We start from the raw sequence: 22,061 nt of genomic DNA, 5'->3' as shown, positions 1-22,061 counted from the left end.
GTACTCGCGTATAACAAAAAAGGCTGAATCTCAGTGTTAAGGGGAAAAAATCAGCTCAATCTTAATTAACTATGAGTCACAACCAATACTTATACAATATACATAGTGTCAAGAAACACCTTTCAATATACTACCTAAATATTACTGGCTGTTACCCAAGCTAATGCCAAAATTAACTATAACATGTAGCCCCTAATATGTAGTTATATGTATTTACTATCATCTAATAGCTTTTATATAGTTCTTTTGTTAAACAGTTTGAGATACTTAACCTTTCACTCTAGCTTACTCTTCAGCCATCAGTACTGAGTTGAGAGAGGATTTTTAAATAAGCAGTCATTATATGTGCGGATACAAAACAGCCACTTTAAAACATCATATAAAATTATTCCTGTTCTACAAGTAACAGTTAGAATGGGTCTGGCTTTAATAAATGAGAAAAAAAGAGAAGCAAGCAGATGAAAAAACATTGCCGGTGAGGAAATTCTAATAGAAATTGGGTGATTCTGATTGTGAAATTTGGCAGTCTCTGGCATATATGAATGCACTCATTGTTGCCGGTTTTGATTAATGACAGTTGTACAATAGTGTACTGACAGTCCCTGCCATGCAGACATTTTTTTTCTGATATGAAACACTGCTGAAAAAATGCAACCCAATCAGATTTGGCCCCCGGACAACATGTGCTATCATCACTGTACCGTGAATTGAGATTGATTGGTAACCAGCTGTGACAAAGTGGGGAAATGAAAAGAAAAGAAAAAGAAAAGAAAACTGTGACAAAACCATTACCATCTGTTTCACCAAATAATGAATAAAACAAAACAAATTAATGTACAATGCTTAAAAATAGTGAATATATTGAGGATACTGTCATGCACTAGTTTGAAAATATAAAAAAATGGTTAAATTATTTTTCTTCTCCACTGCTAATGATTTTGCCCCATTTCTAAAACTTTATTTGTCCATTGTTCAGTACCCAACCATCTGTCTATACTTAAATAAAAAAAAGACAATGTCCTGAAATTATAAAACTTTTGATAATTCAAATGCTGTGTAGGTGACTGTTAAAATGAAGGTTTTTGGATTTGCTATCTTCTATTTCATTAGAGTGTAATAAATTTACACAGTGCTTTACAAAACACATTGAAGGCAAGATTTCCAAAAATGTCCACGTAATTAAGCATAGAAAATACACATGTGCTTACATGCCTACTTTGCATGCACAATTAGCACAATTGTGTCTGCAGCTGCAGTCATTACACTCATAGATGGTCTGGTAAATGTCTAACTGGTGATGTGAGTGTGCATTTCCTTTGACTGTGTATTCAGTCATTGCAATTGTGAATGCAGATAAGACACATCAATGGGCATGAATTTTAGCATTCATACAGTTCTCCAAATGTGGCCCATAGAAAGTCACGGTCTCTGCAGAAAGTAGTTTACAAGAAGAAGGACTAGATCTTTCACTGGTGCAAATTGGTGAACCTGACTTAAATGAAGTTACAACAGTTTATACTCTCTGTGAATTTTTCTCCAAAGTATGTTCGCGATATAATCTTTATTAAAAAGAGAGCTTGTGTGCAGACTTCTTGTAGCTACTACAAAAAGTGAAATATTTTGCTCCGTTTTATAAGCCTACAGCTTAATTTTTTGTCAGGCTAATTAACAAGTAAAAAAGAAAAGTTCCAAGAAAATGAAGTTATTTTATAATGGAAATCTGGGATAACAGGCGCACGCCATAACAACCGACCATTTCAGATGTTTACATCTAAAATTTCAAGGTGCTGTAACCGTGGGAGTCCTGACCCAAAAGGGAGTCGTGGGAGGTTGCAGGATCACCACCTTTATTTCTGTGCTGCTACTGGCGGTGGTGCTGCCTTCAAAGATCGTCACCTAAATGGCGCCAGCAGCAGTGAAGAAGTGAGGATCACAGGATATGGGATGGTCATCACTTTTGGGGGGGCAGAGCCTGGTGTCCCCCCCACAGCCTGCCCAAGGCCCCTTTAATCCCTGAGAGCTGGATTCGGAACCAGGCAGGGGCAGCCTGGGAACAGCCCAGCAGGGGGTTCCTATCATGCACTGGGCCATTCCCGGGCTGGGTCAGACACACCTCCGGGAACCTCCACTGGTTGCAGGAAGCTCTGCAGCTGCTGGCTGGGAGCTCAGCTCTGAAGTCAGCATGGAAGTGAGTTATATATAACATATATGTGTGGATACAAAGCAGCCACTTTAAAACATCACATAAAATTATTCCTGTTCTACAAGTCACAGTTAGAATGGGTCTGGCTTTAATAAACAAGAAATAAAGAGAAAGCAAGCAGATGAAAAAAACATTGCTGGTGAGGAAATTCTAATAGAAATTGGGTGATTCTGATTGTGAAATTTGGCAGTCTCTGGCATATATGAATGCACTCATTGCTGGTTTTGATAAGTGACAGTTGTATAATAATGTGCTGACAGTTTATATATACTTTAAATTACCTTTCATTGTGAGTGTGTGTGTGTGTGTGTGTGTGTGTGTGTGTGTGTGTGTGTGTGTGTGTGTGTGTGTGTGTGTGTGTGTGTGTGTGTATAAAAATAACACACACACACACAGAGCTTTAAATAACCTTTATATATCCTTGAGCCTGGGGATCCCAGGTGCTGGTATGGTTTTGAGATGTGTCTTAGAGTCAACTCAGGACCATTCTAAACTGAGCCAGCTGCTAAGAGCCCTCAGCTCAGCATTAGAGCAAGTGGACTGTGGCAGTCTGCTCCACATAGTGGCTACTTGTACACTCCCTTTTCCCTGGGCATGCCTCCTACACCAGTGACAGGGTAGATGCACAGTATAGGATCCAATATGCTTTCCCTGTACCACCCTGGAATTCACCACGCCACGGAAGTTTTTTAAATGGCTTCCTGGTGGTTTTTCACTTGCAGACCAAGTGAAGTGGCCACAGTAGGGCCCAGGACCCGGACCAGGGACAGAGCTAAGTGGCATAAGTTATTTTTCACATTTGCTATTGGCACATTAAACACTTGGAAAGAATGTTTTGGCTTCATCTGAAAACATTTATGGTTTGCTATCAGCACGTTTTTATAATTAAACTACCATTTCCAGTATTAATTGCAGCAATATAAAGTACAAAACCACATGCTCATTATTCCTTAAACCAACATATGCTTTTGGCATTTGATAGAGTGGCCTGAAATACGTTAAAATAATATAAAACTCTAACAGTTACATTTATTGTGCAAAATTGCTTCAAGTTCTGAAGTAACACGTGATTTTTCTCCACAAGCAATGCTTTCTTTTTTTATTAATATTTATACAGTGCCATAAGTCACTGTATGTAAGTACACATTATTGACAGCTCAAAATCTAAATAAGACAAAATTCAAAAGTGATGGTTACAGATAAAAAAGAATAAAGAATGGGAAGGATAATACATAGCAAAAGACAAATGAAGTGTGTTAAGTTTTCTTTCTTTAAAAGTTACAGTGACTGGTAAGAGACACGGTCAATGCTGGAAAGCTAGCCATAAAGTTTAGGTGCTCAGAAGGGATGTGAAGAAGAAGAGAGTCAAGATGCCATTCTTTTCCACAAAGAAGTTCTCTCACAGACAGTGAAGTAAATCTGTAACACCAAAATATATACATAGGACCAAATGTTTGTGTTTGACTAAAGGGTTGAAGGGCTTATTAAAAGGATATGGAATCATTCACTTCTCCTCTACATTACCTTTTCAATTACAGACAAGGTCAGTATTGACTGTAAATTGTTACCACCTGATAACTATGTGAAATAGCTTTGTGGTCTCACTTTAGCTCCTGACAGACAGTTCTCCGTGCCACAAAAATCAGAACCTATTGTCACCCTTTTTGACATTCTGACATAAGAGGCCACATGGGCAGCAGTGATACAAATGTCCCCAGTGCCTGACAAATATACTTCAAGGCTGATGTAAAGGACCATTGATTTAAAGGAGGGTAGCTCTCCACTCCAATTCATTATGGGTATGCGTACACTGCAGCTTGGAGTGAGCCAGACTTGTGGTAGCGGGGCTCACACTACCATACTAAAAATAGCTGAATGACATTGTGGCACTGGCAGCAGCTCAGCCTAGCTACCTGTGCTTAGACCTGGGGGTGGCCCATGCTTCCCCAAGTGCTGCCACATCCACACCATTATTTTTAGTGCGCTAGCATGAGCCCCACTACCACAAGTCTGTCTAACCCGGCTGGGAAACTCGCTCTCAGCTGCAGCATAGATATACCCATAATGAATTGGCATGGAGACCTATCCTCCTAGCTCTGAAATGGTTTTTTACATCAGAGTTGAAATGTATTTGTCAGGCACTGGGGACATTACTGCTGTCCATGTCGTAATTCATCTGTCAGCAGAGGACTCTCAAGTCTCAGGGCTGTCAATCTAGCACTTTTCACAGCCACAAAATTCACTTTAAAGAAAGGGGGAAATACTACTTCATGTCCATTTCTGCTTATAAATTAAAAAAAAAATTAAAAAAAAGGATATAGCCATGGCTGGAATCCAATAACCAAGCCTGAGCCAAGATCAGCATCTTGAATTCACTAAACATGCTTTTATACAGTTAAAAGAAGCATTTTTCAGAAATCTGAACATGCTGCTTGTTAACATTCTGAAATGAACAGAATCTGTGTTGGCTGGTCTTTGCTTCTTTGCCTTAAGCGTGATGATTAACTACAGTAGTCTTGTCAGTGAAATTAACTGAAAGATTTTCTAATCTCTATTGTAAATCAAGAACAAAGCATAAAGTGGTCACTAAAGAGGAAATCATGTTAATGTTCTAATTCAAGCATTTTTGATGTTACAATTGAACTCAAAATCATATTATTAAAACCAGTTGTTTCACTATTGTTGAACTGGCCTCAGCACAAGACCTAACAACAGGAGCTGGCACATGTCAGAGTTCTGTTGGTTCTTACAGTATAAAAATTCTTCTACAGTGGTTTCATGGGCAACCTTTGATTTCTTCTAATGAAATGTTCAACCTTCATATACTTTACTAGGAGGGAACATACTTAAAATAAGAGAGGAAGTCTCCCTGTGTCCCACCTTCCAAACAGTACCAATGAGCTAGTGGTTACTGGTCTTAATTCCTGCTTGTGGAGAATTCATCTTATTTCTCTTCTGAAAGGGTTTCCATGCAATTTTTTCCCACACAATTAAAAAAAAAAGTATATGGTCTTATTAGTCAACCCAGGCAGTGTAATTATTTATCAGAAACTCAAATTATTTCATGCCCTTAAAAGAGTGTTGTACCTGTCAAAAAGGCAGGCTTCCTTAGCATGAGCTCTGAGAACCTGCTCAACATTTCTGAAGTTTAAAAGTAAATGTTACAAACAATGCAATTACCAAGCTCTTTTATTTGGTATAGCCAAAATTTTTCAATATTACAAATGGTAGTAGATTGGAACAAGTCATATTAAGAATTTTTAATTTGAATGCAATTCTACATCATGGTGTTTTCAACAGCATTTATTTAATATCCAATAAAAACCAGAAAAATTGTAAAGGAAGAATCAGTGCTTGAAGGGAATAGCATTGGGTTGGAACGCTGTTCCAGAAATTATCAGTTTCAATAGAATTTAAATATTCATGATTTTTAAAAGGATTGAAAAGGTGGAAAAAAATCAAAAACCATCTGTGACCAACCAGCTTTCAGTGGGAAAGCAGCAAGTGCTCCACAGAACACCAGTTGTCCATGTGGCAAAATCTGAGCATCTCTGCACTAAATTGCTGGTTGACACGGTCACTTTAAGTCTGTAGCCACATGGTTGTAAATAAATTCTTCCCGACTTGAATCACATCAATGCAGGATTGTCTTCATGAGTCGGCAAACAGACAGTTTGAAATAATACCACCTCTGAGAGGTATCAACTCCCTTTCTCACCTCTCTGGATGGTTGTTGACTCTTAAATACAAAGGAGAGGGGGAATCAATTCTCAGGTGAAAGGGAAGGGCCAACAGGAGAGAATCATGGTGAGTGGGGCACCACTTTGATACTTGATAAGAATTATATAGAAGAGACACACACACCTCAGTTTTAAATGACTTGATCTGTTTTAGGATAGCAGCAAATAAACATGTTTGTATTGCAGGTTTTGGACCTCTACTTTTGGTCTGTTAAGTTGTATGAAATATCTACACGTTGTATTATAGACCAACATACACCAGCCATATGCTATATTTAACACTGGACAACAATATCCTCTGGAAAATGCCTCTAGTCTCTCCAGTTGCACATAAGTATACAAATAGCACATTCAATTTCTTTCTTTTACTATCTTTCTTTGACAAGCTATTAAAAACATCCTGTTTTCTCCCCTATGTTCCTCATAAAGGGAGTCAGTCTCTCCTTGATGGTTAGTTTAGGAAGCAAAATGCTGAGAATGGAAAAAACAATGGAGGTAAGGTGATATAGTGTGAGTGCTACAGTTAATATGACAAACCTTTCCCCCCTGGTTCCTTTATTTAGTACAATTAATTGTTATTAATTGCAACAGAAATGTGCTGATGTAATCAAAGATTAGATCCATCACACCATTAAAACAGTCTTTCCTCTAATTAATTTTCAGTACACATTAGACTACATTTTGTTACAATCTGTACTAAGATTAACTCGACCAAAGCACTCAGCACTGTAGGGTTATTAACTCATATTTCATTGAAAGGTCATTCTCCCCTTGGTTGTATCTAGAAGAGACTGCAGTTAAATACCTCACTGTTCCATCCACAAAATATAAATGTTGTTATGTAGTGCTTCTTTTGTACAACAGAATTCAAAATTATACAGTTTCTTTCTTACTTACTGAAACAGCTTTTAAAGCCTGATCCTGAGAGATGTTGGCATCAAAGGAAAATATATGTGCTCGGGATCCGACCCTAACTAAACCCTTTTTAAAAATTAAAGTTTCTGACTTTTATTCATTTAGAAGACCTGATACAAGTCTTACATGAAACTCTTTCCGAAGAGTCCTACTATTGTAGACACTAAAGGGATGATTTTTAAAATCTAGTCTTGTACCTGCAATTCTGTGTCCACAGAAATTACCAGTGCTAATCCTGGAAACTAGATCTCTGCCTGACAATGCATGCAAATCAGAAATCCAATTGATGGAATTTGTGCCCACAGAATGTGGATGAAATTACGTGCACTAAAAAAAGATACTAGATTTAAAAATGTGTCATGGATACTTCTGCTGCATGGGCCTTACAGTTGAGGCCAAAATGTAGCCAAATTCATACTTGAACAAAAAGAGAACTTCTAATTTTCTCACTTGTGACTGAAGTTGGTGCTCATATTGTTCTCACTTCAACAATTGCTTAATTAAATTAAATATAAAATCAGAGGTTTGAATAATGACTTTTTTTTACATATAAGCACAAGAGATTATCCTTTAACAACAGAACATAATGCACGCATTTTTCCAAAATAATTTTTAAAATGAACATTGCCAATTTTAAGTAAATAACAAACCATACCTCTGTTTTTTATGATTTTCTCTGCTGTTTCATGTAATAACCCTCAATCTTATAACACTTAGCAATGCACTTTATGTAAACTGCATACCACTTTAATTCTGAAATATAACTTAAGGTTTCCCTGCCTACCTTCTCCCATTGTGCGGATGGCATCTAAAATAAATTACTCTTTCTGCTGGTGCAGTTGCCACTTTTCATTCCTTAGTACAATGCTCATCTAATCAGACAGTGTCTGTAAATGGAACTTACAAGTGCAGGTTGTAATTTCATTAAAGACGTATCTACAGAGCTCAACCAGCTGTTCTGGGCTGGAATACCAAAAAAAAAAAAAAAAAAAAAGACCCATGTGATTGCTACTTAAGACATTTTTTAAGGCAACTGTAAAATACATTCTCTGAGTAAGTCTCACTCTTATGAAGAGCTGGCACTGCTATCTTCTTCGTTGTGAAAGGTTTAAACAGTTATTACAGCGTGTCATAAATTTTAACTTGTAATTGAAAATCTCTTCACTTCCTCAGGAAAAAAAAAAATCCTGTATTGCTTGCTACATAATTATAGGCTATGCAGCTGCTCTCTCAGGCTTTACTAGGAAATTTGAAGACATGAAACACTGCACAAACTCTATTCAAATTTTTATCAAATAGAAAGCCAAAGAAATGTCACCCCTCCACCAAAGAATCTCAAACAATAACAGTGACCCCCTTCCTGTTCTAAGGATTAAAAGGAGCAGAGTCATTATTTGAATAAGGCCATATTTGGTTAGAGGTCTTAACTGTTACTCCCCATTTCATAGGAGTCTATTTGCCCTTCAGTAAGTTCTGTTTACATCAATCATGTATCATGGAGACAACTGGACACCGAACTGTGTCACTGAAAAAGGGTGTGGTATACTGGATTTAAAAAAAAAAATCCAATGGTTCCTCTGCCTAACTTATTTGCTTTGAAATAATCTTTTGTCCTCAGTTGCTTTGAAATCATCTTTGTCCTGTCTATCTGTATCATTTGTATAGCAAACCAAGTTTATTCATGAGATAGGAACCTCATGGTTCCTCTGCCTAACTTATTTGCTTTGAAATAATCTTTTGTCCTCAGTTGCTTTGAAATCATCTTTGTCCTGTCTATCTGTATCATTTGTATAGCAAACCAAGTTTATTCATGAGATAGTGAACCTAATATTTTAGCTAGGGGCATCAGGCTAGTGACTCCACAATTTCCTGTTCACCTTCAGTAGTTTGACATGAGTCCTACTTGATTAAATATTCCCCTAGCCTTAGTGCAGTGCGGTAGCTATGGATTGATGTACATGTAAAATATACACGTGCCTCTCTCCTTGACTCACAGTGCATTTCAGTCTTGGGTCATTGATTCAAAATGGACAGCCTCTGGAATGAAGCTTTACACATCCCAGAGTTCACATCGTACTATTATTTTCCCTGTTGGTTTAGTACCAAAAATTTGTAATCTAGGGAATTGTTAATCTGTTAGGAGGAGTTTGTGGTCTACAAAAGAGTAGAAATGCTGAATAATTCAGTTAATATACAATCAAAACAATATAAGAGGAATGTGGCTGCAGGCAGCAATATTATTGAATAAACTGTGTCCATGGAGCCTTTCTTAGAGCTTTCTTAATTGATGACCAGTTTCTTTGGAAACGAATATAGTGTTCTGTAACTATGTGGTTAATAAAGGTGCACCAGGCACCAAAACCTTTACATATTTTCCTTGCAGCGCCTACTTCAAAGTTTAAAATAAAAAACCTATCTACAATACATATATAGCCCCCTATTACTTTATTATCTGAGCATCTCACAGTCTTTGTCTTTACCTTCACAACTCCCTCATATGCTATTATCTCTATTTTACAGATAAGGAACTGAATTATAGGGACACTAAGGGTCAATTTTAAAAAGATATTTATGCTCCTAATGATGCAGGTTGGTTCCTAATGAGATTTTCAAGAGTATCTATGGTGACTTGCCAGAACTCACACCCGAAATCTGTGGTGGAACAGGGATTTGTACTCAGGTCTCCGAAGTCCCAGGATAGTGCCCTGACCACTTACTTTGTTACCTCTCATTTCTCAGAACTTTTGGAAATCAGGTCTTTTATTTAGGCACTTACAAAAGGATTTAAGAGTAAGGTTTTTGTTAAAAAAATAACTACATGACTTAGAAGTACCAATCATTGACTTTCATTTGGATTTATGCTCCTAAACCACTTAGACACTTTTGAAAATTCTATCACAGAAAACTTACTTTAGGGATCCAATTTTGAAAAATCTTGCTAAAAACACCAATCCAAACTTCATATTTCTACTTGAATTCAGCTTAAAAATAACATCATTCATTTATTTTTGTAAATAGGAATTCTGAACAAAAACACTAGATTACAACTTTATTGTTAATATAACTTAAAAATACTCAAAGTTTCTTCAGGAGTTATGAGTTGCTGGCTTTTCTTAAATTAATCCAGCTGCAACTTGAGATACACATTGTTCACAAAAGGATCTTTATAATTAAAATTATAATAAAGCTGAAGGGCTTTTCAATTACTATGCAACACAAAGTTTGGTGTAGTAATAGCTATATAATTTGACTGTATTATCTCCTAAGTATGATACGTGATTATGCTCTCCTTACGCTTATATTTCTCAGTAAAGTTTAAAGAAGAATTTAGATTGATAGAGAGAGAGAGACATTTACATTCTTGTAGGCTAATATCCTGATCCTGCAAATTACTTTGTACAACTGCTTCCTATGAGGTGCTCATTTCAGAATCAGGGTCTAACACTCTGTATAACAAAATTCATGTTCTAGCATCACCGAACTAGACATTTTTGAAAGCTGAAATCTTGAATGGAAACCTTAATAAACCTTTAACACTAGTCACCCTAGTGGGAATCTCCTATAATCCTGCCATTGTACTCCTGGGATGAAGCCAAGAGGAGAATATTATTTAAAAACAGAATATACACTAACATTAGGCAGCTGCACAAAGAATGTCATCAGCTGTGGAAATAGGAAATTGACACTTTAAGCTGTAACACAAATAAATGGGTGGAACATCTGCTCAGAGGAGGGTTTTACTTATGTAATAAGGGATGCAAAGGGAAAACTTTCTGAAGGTTTCATACTGAAACATAGATGCAAAATGCTTATAACAGAGGTACTCAGAAGATGCAAGTTAGCTTCATTTTCTCTTTAAAAAATATCTCCCATTCAATCAAAGAGAAAATACTCGGAAGTTGTCTTCATTTCAACTGACAAAGCTGTCATGCTGTCACTTGCCCATCTTTTAGATATTCATTTTGTCTACAGCTAGACAAATATCTTTGCCTACATGGAACAAATATATATAGTAAAAGCTGTTCTTTCAGATTACTCTAAATTCAGCTGCCTAGATAAAATACAGTTTGAAATGGCTTTAGAGTCCCAAATACTCTTTGAATGATGAGGACGTCACTTTAAGATTTTGTTTACATAAATGATAGATTTCTCTTCCCTTTACCTCATCCTTAAAGGAAGCTGAGTGGTCATAAAACGTACTAGAATGAAAGAACTAGAAGCTAAAGTAATCTTCTTATTCAGTGAACACGTAAGGTACAGGAAGGGGTAGTAGAAATCCACTCACCCACATAAACAGGGATCTGATGGGGTCAGCGACAAAGGGAGACCATCCAAGTAGCCAGGGAGGGAGACACTTGCCAAGGGACAATAGGTAGCACCTCCCCCTGGGAGTCTCTGGAACTCATGGGCCAGCTGGGGAGTGGAAGGCCCTGATTGGCCAGCATTCTCCAGCTTCAGGATTTAATCCAGCATGGAGGCCATGTGGAGCCTGCTTCAGCTCTGTTCCAGCAGCGCACCCTACCCTTCCAAACAAGGAGTGGGAATCTGGCCAGACAGATGCGGCAGGTCTAGCTGATCACCTGTTTAGGGGATCAGGAAGGAATTTTTTCTCCTATGGGCCATTTGGCAGAAGACCAGGGAGTTTAAGTAGGAAGGTGCTTAGTATGTAACTGAGGTACTAGGGTGGAGTTGTTTATTTGTTGCAACCTGTGGCCAGTTGCCAGAGTGGCTAATGAATGGTTCCCAGAGGTAAGAAACCTGGGATTTTGGTGAAGGACACTGGGTTCTTGTGATAGGGTCAGACCCTGTGGCCCTGCTACATCCTCTGTTCTCCTTGGATGGCGGCGGGGGAGGAGAGAGATGGAGAGTGCTAAGACTCAGAGAAAGCTGACTCCTGGAGGGTAGACTGAGGAGAGCCTACTCTGCTTTATGGGTTACATGGTAAGGAGCCCTGTAACTCCTGCAGTGGAACCAAATAAACGCCTGGTATAGCAGAGTATGGGTGGTAGATGGGTAGCCTCACCTGTGATAAAGTTTAATAAAAGTTGTGATCTTATGCTTAATTCCATGCATGTGTCTGTCCTCATTGTCCTGCTCTGTCCACATAAAGCCTTCCCTGTACTGCCTCATCAATGTATCTCAGCCTTGACCTAAAGAACTTAGGCCAAATCCCCAGCAGGTATAAATCATTGTAGATCTATTTACTTCAATGAAGCTATGTCATAATGGAGGGGGGTGCTCTAGTCCTCTCTCTAGAGAGAGCAACTTTCACGTCCTTCGAATCCTCAGTCTTCCTGGTGAGATTGCTGAGAAGTGTCTGCCTGTTAGCATGACATTGATCCCAGAAAAAAATAATGGAATGACTGATGCTAACTACCTAAACCAAAGGACTCAACTAAAAGAGTTAAAAAAAGATTGGCATTAATTATGTTACTGTAACCCACACACCTGGGTGTGGTGTTCTGTCCCATCTCGTAGTACCAAGACCACTTAGAGACAGAGATTAATGAGTCTGCTCCACAGCCTTAGCTAATGGCCATATGGCTTTTAGTTCATGCAATAGAAGCTCACGCACTAAGACCAGAGGCCCCAGATTCTATCCCCCCACTGACAACAGGGGATCTGTTGGCATTACAAGTGAGGACTCATCTGGGAAGTCTCTGAAGCTCAGGACGTGCTTGCTCAGCTAGGGGAAGTATGTAACCCACACACCTCCTGGGTGTGGTGTTCTGTCCTCTCTGGTGCCATCGAGACCACTTAGAGGCAGAGACTAATGAATTCTGCTCTACAACCTTAGCTAAGAGCTATAAGCTTATAGTTCATGCAGTAAAGGCTCATGCATTTAGCTCTAAAGGCCCCAGGTTCAATCCTGTCCACTAATGACCAGGATCTGTCAGCGTTGCATTACCAACCTGGGTTTATGGAAAATACATATTACCAAAAAAAATTAATATAATATTCTCAGACATCTGAAAGGCATTTGACTTGGAATCATAATTTTGGATAAAGAATATAGAATAATACAAAATCAACATGGCACATAATAAATAAACTAAAAACTGGTTTACTGATAGATATCAAAATACAATTGTAAATGATGGATCATCATAAAGTAGGTGTTTTTCTAATGAGATCAAACAGGGATTGGTTCTTGGCACTATACTATTTAATATCTTTATCAATGACCTGGAAGGACACACAAACCCGTTACTGATAAAGTCTGCAAATGATGTAAATATTGGTGGACTGGTAAATAATGAAGAAGAGAGGTCACTGATACAGAGTAATCTGGATCGCTTGGTAAGAGGGGCACAAACAAACAGGGCCAAACGTAAGGTTATACATTTAAGAATGCAGGCCACATTTATAAGAGGAGGAAGAATCTATCCTGGGAAGCAGTAAGTCTGAAAAAGACTTGGGCATTATGTAGAAGGTCAGACTAGACCTTCTGGTCTTAAAATGAATGAATCTAAGTATCATTGTAGCAGCTTGTGATGTTCTAAGGACTAAGATGAAGATTCTAACATTGTACCTTTCAATTATAAATGCAAAAAACCTGATAATGCAATGTTAAACTGCACTATAAAAATACAACATCTGCAGTATTCTCTGGTGGCTAAACCTGGTTATGATCAGAATGTTAGCATGCATCTTCCTTCCATTTATGTAAACAATGAAAACCAGTTTTGTGTGTGTGTTATGAAAGCCCGGTGGATGTTTTAAAATCAAACTTTTCCTAAGAAGAAATCATATTTGGATATGAAATTAAAGGTAATGCATCTCACAATAGTTAAAATATGAAAAGAAAGAGAAGAGCATATAGGCAGTAAGAATGAACATGATCTAATGCAGTGTTTCCCAAACTTCGGATGCCGCTTGCTTAGGGAAAGCCCCTGGCAGGCCAGGCTGGTTTGTTTACTTGCCACGTCCACAGGTCCAGCCGATTGTGGCTCCCACCGGCTGCAGTTTGCTGCTCCAGGCCAATGGGAGCCAATACGTCCCTCGGCCCGCACCACTTCCAGCAGCCTCCATTGGCCTGGAGCAGTGAATCGTGGTCAGTGGGTGCCGCGATCAGCTGGACCTGCGGATGCAGCAGGTAAACAAACCAGCCCGGCCCGCCAGGGGCTTTCCCTACACAAGTGGCATCCCAAGTTTGGGAAACACTGATCCAATGAAATATAAAACTTAATTGCAAACCACCATCAGTACAGAATCTGAAATTTCTACTTACAAGACTGACTTAATAGTAATAACAATGATTAAAAAAAACAACACCTGAACACAATAGATGTCCTAAGCATGAAAGTATATGCAGTGAAATAAAAATCAAAAACAAAAGGACATCTTGATCTGCCCATACATCAAAATCCCAAGTTTGATGTCAATATTCTAATCATAAGCTTCCCTGACACTGGTTCTCACACTAGATATACATACATTTGTTACTGCATTTGGAACAAAAGCTCTGTCAAAAATCTCTCTTTATTTTAAGCTGCAAAGTAAAGATATATTTTAATAGCTATAAACACGCATCCTATTCAAATGGTACATTCAACATGTGTAACAAATTTAAGGTTATTTGTTTTATTCTGTTTTTTTGTCATTTTATTAATTTTTTGGGTGGTGGGGGGAATTAACAACCCAATCTTGAAAATATTACTGAGAGTATTGTTGCACCATGAGTTGCTACCATTGACTTCAATGGACCTGTGCACAACAGTAGATGCTACATTTGGCAATAGTGTTTGCAGGATCAGTTCCTAAAATATTAGTCTTACCACATTACGTGCAAATACGTTACAGTATACCCAAATTCAATATGTATTATCATTACATTAGTTTTGATGTCACAATATATCACTAGTAGGGACGTTACAGGAAGAAACAAATTCCAGTTAATACATTTTTTAAAGAACTCAATTATTAATTAATTATTATTATTATTATTATTATTATTATTATTATTATTATTATTATTATTATTATTATCTGGTGAAAAAATAAAAGCCAAACATTAAATATTTTAAAATCCAGAAGATAGGATTTCTTTATTAGCCTGAAATCTTTATCAAACTTGGCAGTTAAAGCAACAAGATCAGCAGTTTTCTACTGGTGGGGTATGAATCAAAAGTAGATCACGAAGGAGCAATAGATTGGTCATACCCTCCAAACCGAGAGCAGCAAAATCTTTGGATTAATATGTATGCATCCAGGAAGAAAGAGTGGTATGTTTATAATAGATCCTTGTAGTATGCTTTTTTTGAGTACCCAATTTCAGACACCTTAATGGGGCCTGATTTTCAGATGCTGGTTGCTGAGCATTTTCTAAAAATCAGGCCCCTTTAAGTTGTCTTAAGTTAAGCGCACATAAATTGAAGCACATGAAAACTGAGGCCCGCAAAGGCTACATCTATTCTATGAGCCAGGGTTGTGATTCCCCTGCTCACAGGCACACACACGCGGTAACTTGATGACAGTTAGTGCAAGTATAAATGGTAGGGTAGCTGTGGTACCAAGGGTGGCAGAAGTGGAGGCACAGCTTAGCCGTGCAGAGTATTTTCCCATCAGTTTCAGCAGTGCTTCAACTCTGCACAGTTAAACTCTGCCATGCTGCCATTGCCCACGCTAGTACGACAGCTACACTTCTATTTATACCTGTGCTAGCCCTCATTGAGTTCTCATTGTGTACATGAGCAGGAGAATGAGACCCTAGCTCATAGTACAGGCATGGTCAGAGTCACTTTTGGTCAACAGATGAAGGTGTTACGAGGCCTTCAGTCTATCAAAGGGAAGTCAGGGTAGGGATAGGTAAAGTTTACTACATGTCAAACAAAATGTTCTTGCTACCTTTCACAACATCTTATCACAACACAAGCTCATATGGAGAATAATGGAGCAAGCCACAGGAAAAAACCCCGAAAATTATTTATTAATACCTCAGAAAAAAACAAACCTCTCAATACAATGAAATGTCCATTTTCCGTAGAGGGTATTATTCTATTGACAAGGTACATGCTAACGAAATACCTACACATGGTTTTGTGCTATTTTTCATGTCACTTTACTTGTCTATATACAGAACATTTCAAGAAGAATAAGAAAAGACAATATAATGAGTATGACACAATATATTGTTTATGCAGGAGATGAACAACGGGTTCGATGATGAATGCAAACTACCTTAACGTTATTTCTACTTGTATATCAACAACAACATGTCGTTTTTACCATTGCTGGAAAAATGAACATTGTTTTTGTTTGTGCTTGGTCAGGTAAGGAGAAATGTTTGGTTGCTGATCATGACCGCTCCTGCTGATTCTCCTCCCAGGGAAACCAATGGGAACTTTGCAATTCATTTTAGTGGGAACACCCTTAATGTGTTCACAGCTGGAGTTCTTTTCTCATCCTTCATTTGTTCAGTCCTCTATAGTTCTAGCACTTGAAATTATTATACAAATATTCACCTCTCTATTAATAACTACCTTTTCAAGGTGTTGCCTTATTTTTCACTTTCACCGGGGAAATATGTTTTTCAAGTTAAACTAAGTCTGTTGTGTTAGTGGTTTCCTGCCTTTCCTCCTGCCAGAACATCTGTTACTAATGACTGAACCCTCTTAAATTTATTTTCTCTACTTCTGGCACTTTGTTTCTTTCTTTCCAAAATATTCCAGAAAAGACAGACTTATTTTCTAGCCTCAAACCATTGTGCAAAACTGGAGAACAGCCAGCAAACCCTTCCAGCCTGCCTTATTTTTATGCCTTCCAACTACTGTTTCCAAGTGGTATGTAAGCACTCTGCTCTGTTTGCCTCCTATACAGCATCTGTAAGTTATTCTCTGGAATATCAGCTTTCTAAAGTACTTATTACTGTTTCTGGGGGCTCATCAGATTTGTTCTTCAAGTGGAGTGAATGTCCATGTGGGCAAAATAACTCTCCACCACTCGTCTTCCCAAGACCCTTTTCCATGGGTCATCATACCCCAAGTGATTTTCCTTAGTTCACCAGCTCAGGAGCATATTTGATAGGGTAATTTGACCAACAGGTAATAAATTTCCTTACCTATTATATCTGATTACTAGGGTTTTACACTAGAGAACAAAGCAATCGGGGTTAACCAGAGAGGAGAGACTGACAATGGGAACAGGAATGGTTACTCTTACCTTCCTCTTGGCAAATCCACATCATCTTTCTTCCACCGGACTGTTGGCTGAGGATCCCCCTGGACCTGACATCGGAATTCTACAGCTTCTTCCTCCAGAACCACTTGGTTAATTGGTCTCCTGAGAAACGTGGGTCGTTCTTGAAAGAGATTTTAAAATGATATGTAGTAAGTTGGGCTGACTACATTAAAATATTTCAGATACAGATATAGATGAATTGATGAAGATGAAATTGTTTATAAGTTGCACAGATACACTCAATAGTTGAGAACAAGGAAGGAATGTCAGTGGCTGCCACAACATATTCTGCATGAAACATAAACATAAAACAGGGGCAGCAAAACTACATAATCAGCTGTCACAGAAAAAGTAGCTTTACAAAGAGAACAAATATTTTAACTGTATCTACTCTAGTTCTAAATGTGCAACATCAAGCTACGAAATACTAAGTCTATGGCTACACTGTGAGCAACCACGCAGGGGGGCAAGCAAAAAACATCCCATTCTTGCTAATTTCACAATAGCTACACACAGTCACAGTTGCATTCCCTGCACTCTGGGTAGTGTACAGACAGTTTGTGGGAAATGAGAATCAGAAAATGTGGCAGGGAAGTGGGATCACTGCCCTCTTCCTCTGTACCATGCCACAGAGTAGCACTAGTGCACCAGGATCAGTAATCCACTAAGAGATGGAGTAGATTGCCAACCTACCATGTACAAGGAGCAGTCCAGACAGAGATTCATAGAATCACAGAAATATAGGGCTGAAAGGGAACTCAAGTCCAGCTCCCTGGGCTGAGGCAGGACCACATAAACCTAGACCATCCCTGACAGCGTATAGAACCAACACTCATGAGAAAGGCACCAGAAATGTTGGGGGGGCGGGAATAGAGAGGAAACTGTAGTCAGCCGGGGGAGATATCACCCTGAGCAGGAAACAGCTGGAGCGACTCCTGAATCCGCAATGGGAACTCCCATCCAGGAGATCACAACGCCCAACACTACAGGAAATGCATCGAACTTCCAGGGTAGGCCTGACAGAGTGAGCCTGATTCAGCTATCCAGGTAGAAGGACTCCTAGAAAACTGCTAGTTAGAGAGAAGGTACTGCAGGCCTTTTCTACTCTGAGTTGGCTCTGGAAGCAGTTATTCTCAGGTGCATTGGTACATTTATTTTCCTTTTGATCCCATATTAGAAGACCCACAATGGGCAGGGGCCCCCTTCCAAGGACTAAGAAACTGAAGCTGAACATAAGCCACCCAGTGTAGATAAGTGGGGATGGTCAGGGTCTTCCATCATCTGGGATAAAAACCTAATGGGACTCCTTTACACCATCTCTGACAAATGTTTGTTTAACCTGTTCTTAAAAACCTCCAGTGACAGGGATTCCACAACCTCTCCTGATGACCTAATTCCAGTGATTAACTATCCTTACAGTTAGAAAGTTTTTCCTAATATCTAACCTACATATACCCTGCTGAAGACTGAGACTATTACTTTTTGTCCTATCTTCAGTAGACATGAAGAACAATCGATCACCATCCTCTTTATTACAGCCATTAAATATATTTGAAGACTTAACAGGTCCCCACCTCAATCTTCCTATATCAAGACTAAAAATGCCAAGTATTTCCTCATAAGTCAGGTTTTCTAAACCTTTGATCATTTTTGTTGCTTTCCCCCTTATATCTGTCTGAGTGCTCCTCCTTACTCTGCTCCACCCCATATGCAGGGAGTTTTTTAAAACCTACAGTCTAGCCATAAGAATAAAGGATTTGCCAAGCAATATTAGTCTAATAGGCTATTTAATGTGGCAGTCAGCCTTTCATGATAATCAATACTTGATGCTGTAGAGGAAAGTGAAAACACCCTGCAGTACATCTAGACCTGATCTCCATCACTAAAGCCACCACAAGAAACTAATGTGGCTGTCGATTAATTGTCATTAATTCATGCTATTAACTCAAAAATATTAATGTGATTAATTGCAATTTTAATTGCACTGTTAAGCAATAGAATACCAGGTGAAAATTATTAAATATTTTTGATGTTTTTCTACATTTTCAAATATATTGGTTTCAATTACAACAATGAATACAAAGAGTACGGTGCTCACTTTATATTAACATAAGAACGGCCGTACCGGGTCAGACCAAAGGTCCATCTAGCCCAGTATCTGTCTACCAACAGGGGCCAATGCCAGGTGCCCCAGAAGGAGTGAAGCTAACAGGCAATGATCAAGTGATCTCTTTCCTGCCATCCATCTCCATCCTCTGATGAACAGAGGCTAGGGACACCATTCTTTACCCTTCCTGGCTAATAGCCGTTTATGGACTTAGCCACCATGAATTTATCCAGTTCCCTTTTAAACATTGCTATAGTCCCAGCCTTCACAACCTCCTCAGGTAAGGAGTTCCACAAGTTGACAGTGCGCTGTGTGAAGAAGAACTTCCTTTTATTTGTTTTAAACCTGCTACCTATTAATTTCATTTGGTGACCCCTAGTTCTTGTATTATGGGAATAAGTAAATAACTTTTCCTTATCCACTTTCTCCACATCAGTCATGATTTTATACACCTCTATCATATCCCCCTTTAGTCTCCTCTTTTCCAAGCTGAAGAGGCCTTGCCTCTTTAATCTTTCCTCGTATGGGACCCTCTCCAAACCCCTAATCATTTTAGTTGCCCTTTCTGAACCTTTTCTAGTGCTAGAATATCTTTTTTTGAGGTGAGAAGACTACATCTGTACACAGTATTCGAGATGTGGGCGTACCATGGATTTATATAAGGGCAATAATATATTCTCAGTCTTATTCTCTATCCTCTTTTTAATGATTCCTAACATCCTGTTTGCTTTTTTGACCGCCTCTGCGCACTGTGTGGACATCTTCAGAGAACTATCCACAATGACGCCAAGATCTTTTTCCGGACTCGTTTTAGCTAAATTAGCCCTCATCATATTGTATGTATAGTTGGGGTTATTTTTTCCAATGTGCATTACTTTACATTTATCCACATTAAATTTCATTTCCTATTTTGTTGCCCAACCACTTAGTTTTAGTTTTTATTATTTTTTATTACTAATTTTTGCCCTCTAAAAATGGTAAACAGAAGAAATAGTATTTTTTCAATTCACTTAATACAAGTAATGTAGTGCAATCTCTTTATTGTGAAAGTGCAACTTACAGATGTAGATTTTTTTTGTTACCTAACTACACTCAATAACAAAACAATGTAAAACTTTAGAGCCTGCAAGTCCACTAAGTTCCACTTCTTGTTCAGCCAATTGCAAAGACAAATAGCTCATTTATATTTACGGGATATAATGCCACTTACTTATTACTTACAATGTCACCTGAAAGTGAGAACAAGCATTTGCATGGCAGTGTTTTAGCTGGCATTGCAAGGTATTTACGTGCCAGATATGCTAAACATTTGTGTGCCCCTTCATGTTTCGGCCACCATTTCAGGGTACATGCTTCCACGCTGATGATGCTCGTTAAAAAAAAATGCATTTATTAAATTTGTGATTGAACTCTTTGGAGGAGAATAATGTCTCTTGCTCTGTTTTACCTGCATTCTGCCATATATTTCATGTTATAGAAGTCTCGGATGATGACCCAGCACTTGTTGTTTGTTTTATGAACACTTGCACTGCAGATTTGACAAAATAGAAAGAAGTTACCAATGTGAGATTGCTAAAGATAGCTAAGGCACTTGAAAATCAACCTTCTGCTGGAGGCATCTGACTCAGATGATGAAAACGAACATGCATCAGTCTTTACTACTTCGGATAGTTATTGAGCAGAACCCATCATCAGCATGGATGCATGTCCTCAGGAATGCTGGTTGAAGCATGAAGGGACATATGAATCTTTACGGCATTTGGCACATAAATATCTTGTGACGCTGGCTACAACAGTGCATGGGAACACCTGTTCTCACTTTCAGGTGACATTGTAAACAAGAAGTGGGCTGCATTATCTCCTGCAAATGTAAACAAATTTGTTTGTCTGAGTGACTGACTGAACAAGAAGTAGGACTGCATGGACTTGTAGGCACTAAAGTTTTACATTATTTTATTTTTGAGTGCAGGTTATTTTTTACATAATTGTACATTTGTAAATTCAATGTTCATGATAAAGAGATAGCACTACAGTACTTGCAATGGTAGAATTGAAAAATACTATTTTGTTTTTACAGTGCAAATATTTGTAATATAAATAAGTATAAAGTGAGCACTGTACACTTTGTATTCTGTGTTGTACTTGAAATCAATATATTTGAAAATGTAGAAAATATCCAAAATATGTAAATAAATGGTATTCTATTATTGTTTAGCAGCGTGATTAATCATGCAATTAATCACAATTAATTTTTTTAATGCTGTGACAGCCCTAGAAACAAAATGATGCCCTGAATAATTAGTTTTGCTTAGCCTTGCTATTCTAGCATGCACAGCTACAAAAATTATTATTTGTTAGAATCTTATCCAGTCCTGTTTCAAATTTAGTCTCAAGCCAAATTCTGACCTCAGTTATACTGGGACAAATCCAAGGTAATTTCATTTCAAGACATATCACTGATTTTAGTCTCAAAGTTGCCTATGCTTCACCCAAATTTAGTTCCAACATTCCTCCACCAAACACACACTTTTACTATTATAAACTATATAGATCACAATTAAAGAGGGCACAGTAAGAGTCATTCACACTACAGAGAGTGATTTAAAAATAAAGGTGCTTGTCACGCATTGCAGCCCACATTTCAGTCTCAGTGAGCTGAGAGGTTACATTAAATGAATCCAGATTTACACTATAAATAAGATCAGAATCTGGCTCATAAAGTTTGGCTTCATGACTTCCTGTAGCATTGAATTTCACAGGTTGACTACATTATGTGGTTGCGTGCTATTTTTTCTACAGTGAATAGAATGGACAATATTAACTAAATGAGCAGCCACTCGATGTTTTGTTGTATTCTCATTGTTTAATGAGTGGCCTCAGGCCACATTTACTGCACACAGTTCAAATCCTGCTGTGA

At 38.2% G+C, this 22,061-nt stretch overlaps 1 protein-coding gene across 16 annotated transcripts in view; it reads right to left on the bottom strand.

Annotated features, from left to right (window-relative positions):
- Positions 1-22,061, bottom strand: part of ROBO2 (roundabout guidance receptor 2) — a 1,574,925-nt gene that overhangs the window by 159,000 nt on the left and 1,393,864 nt on the right. For all 16 annotated transcript variants that reach the window (XM_030580139.1, XM_030580131.1, XM_030580217.1 and 13 more), the window contains one exon: positions 17,020-17,158. In XM_030580139.1, the coding sequence (XP_030435999.1) occupies positions 17,020-17,158 (139 nt within the window). The remainder of the gene's footprint in view (positions 1-17,019; positions 17,159-22,061) is intronic.

This window comes from Gopherus evgoodei, chromosome 1 (assembly GCF_007399415.2).
Source record: "Gopherus evgoodei ecotype Sinaloan lineage chromosome 1, rGopEvg1_v1.p, whole genome shotgun sequence".
In the NCBI taxonomy this organism is placed as follows: Eukaryota; Metazoa; Chordata; order Testudines; family Testudinidae; genus Gopherus; species Gopherus evgoodei.
This window is presented reverse-complemented; position numbering and strand designations above follow the sequence as displayed.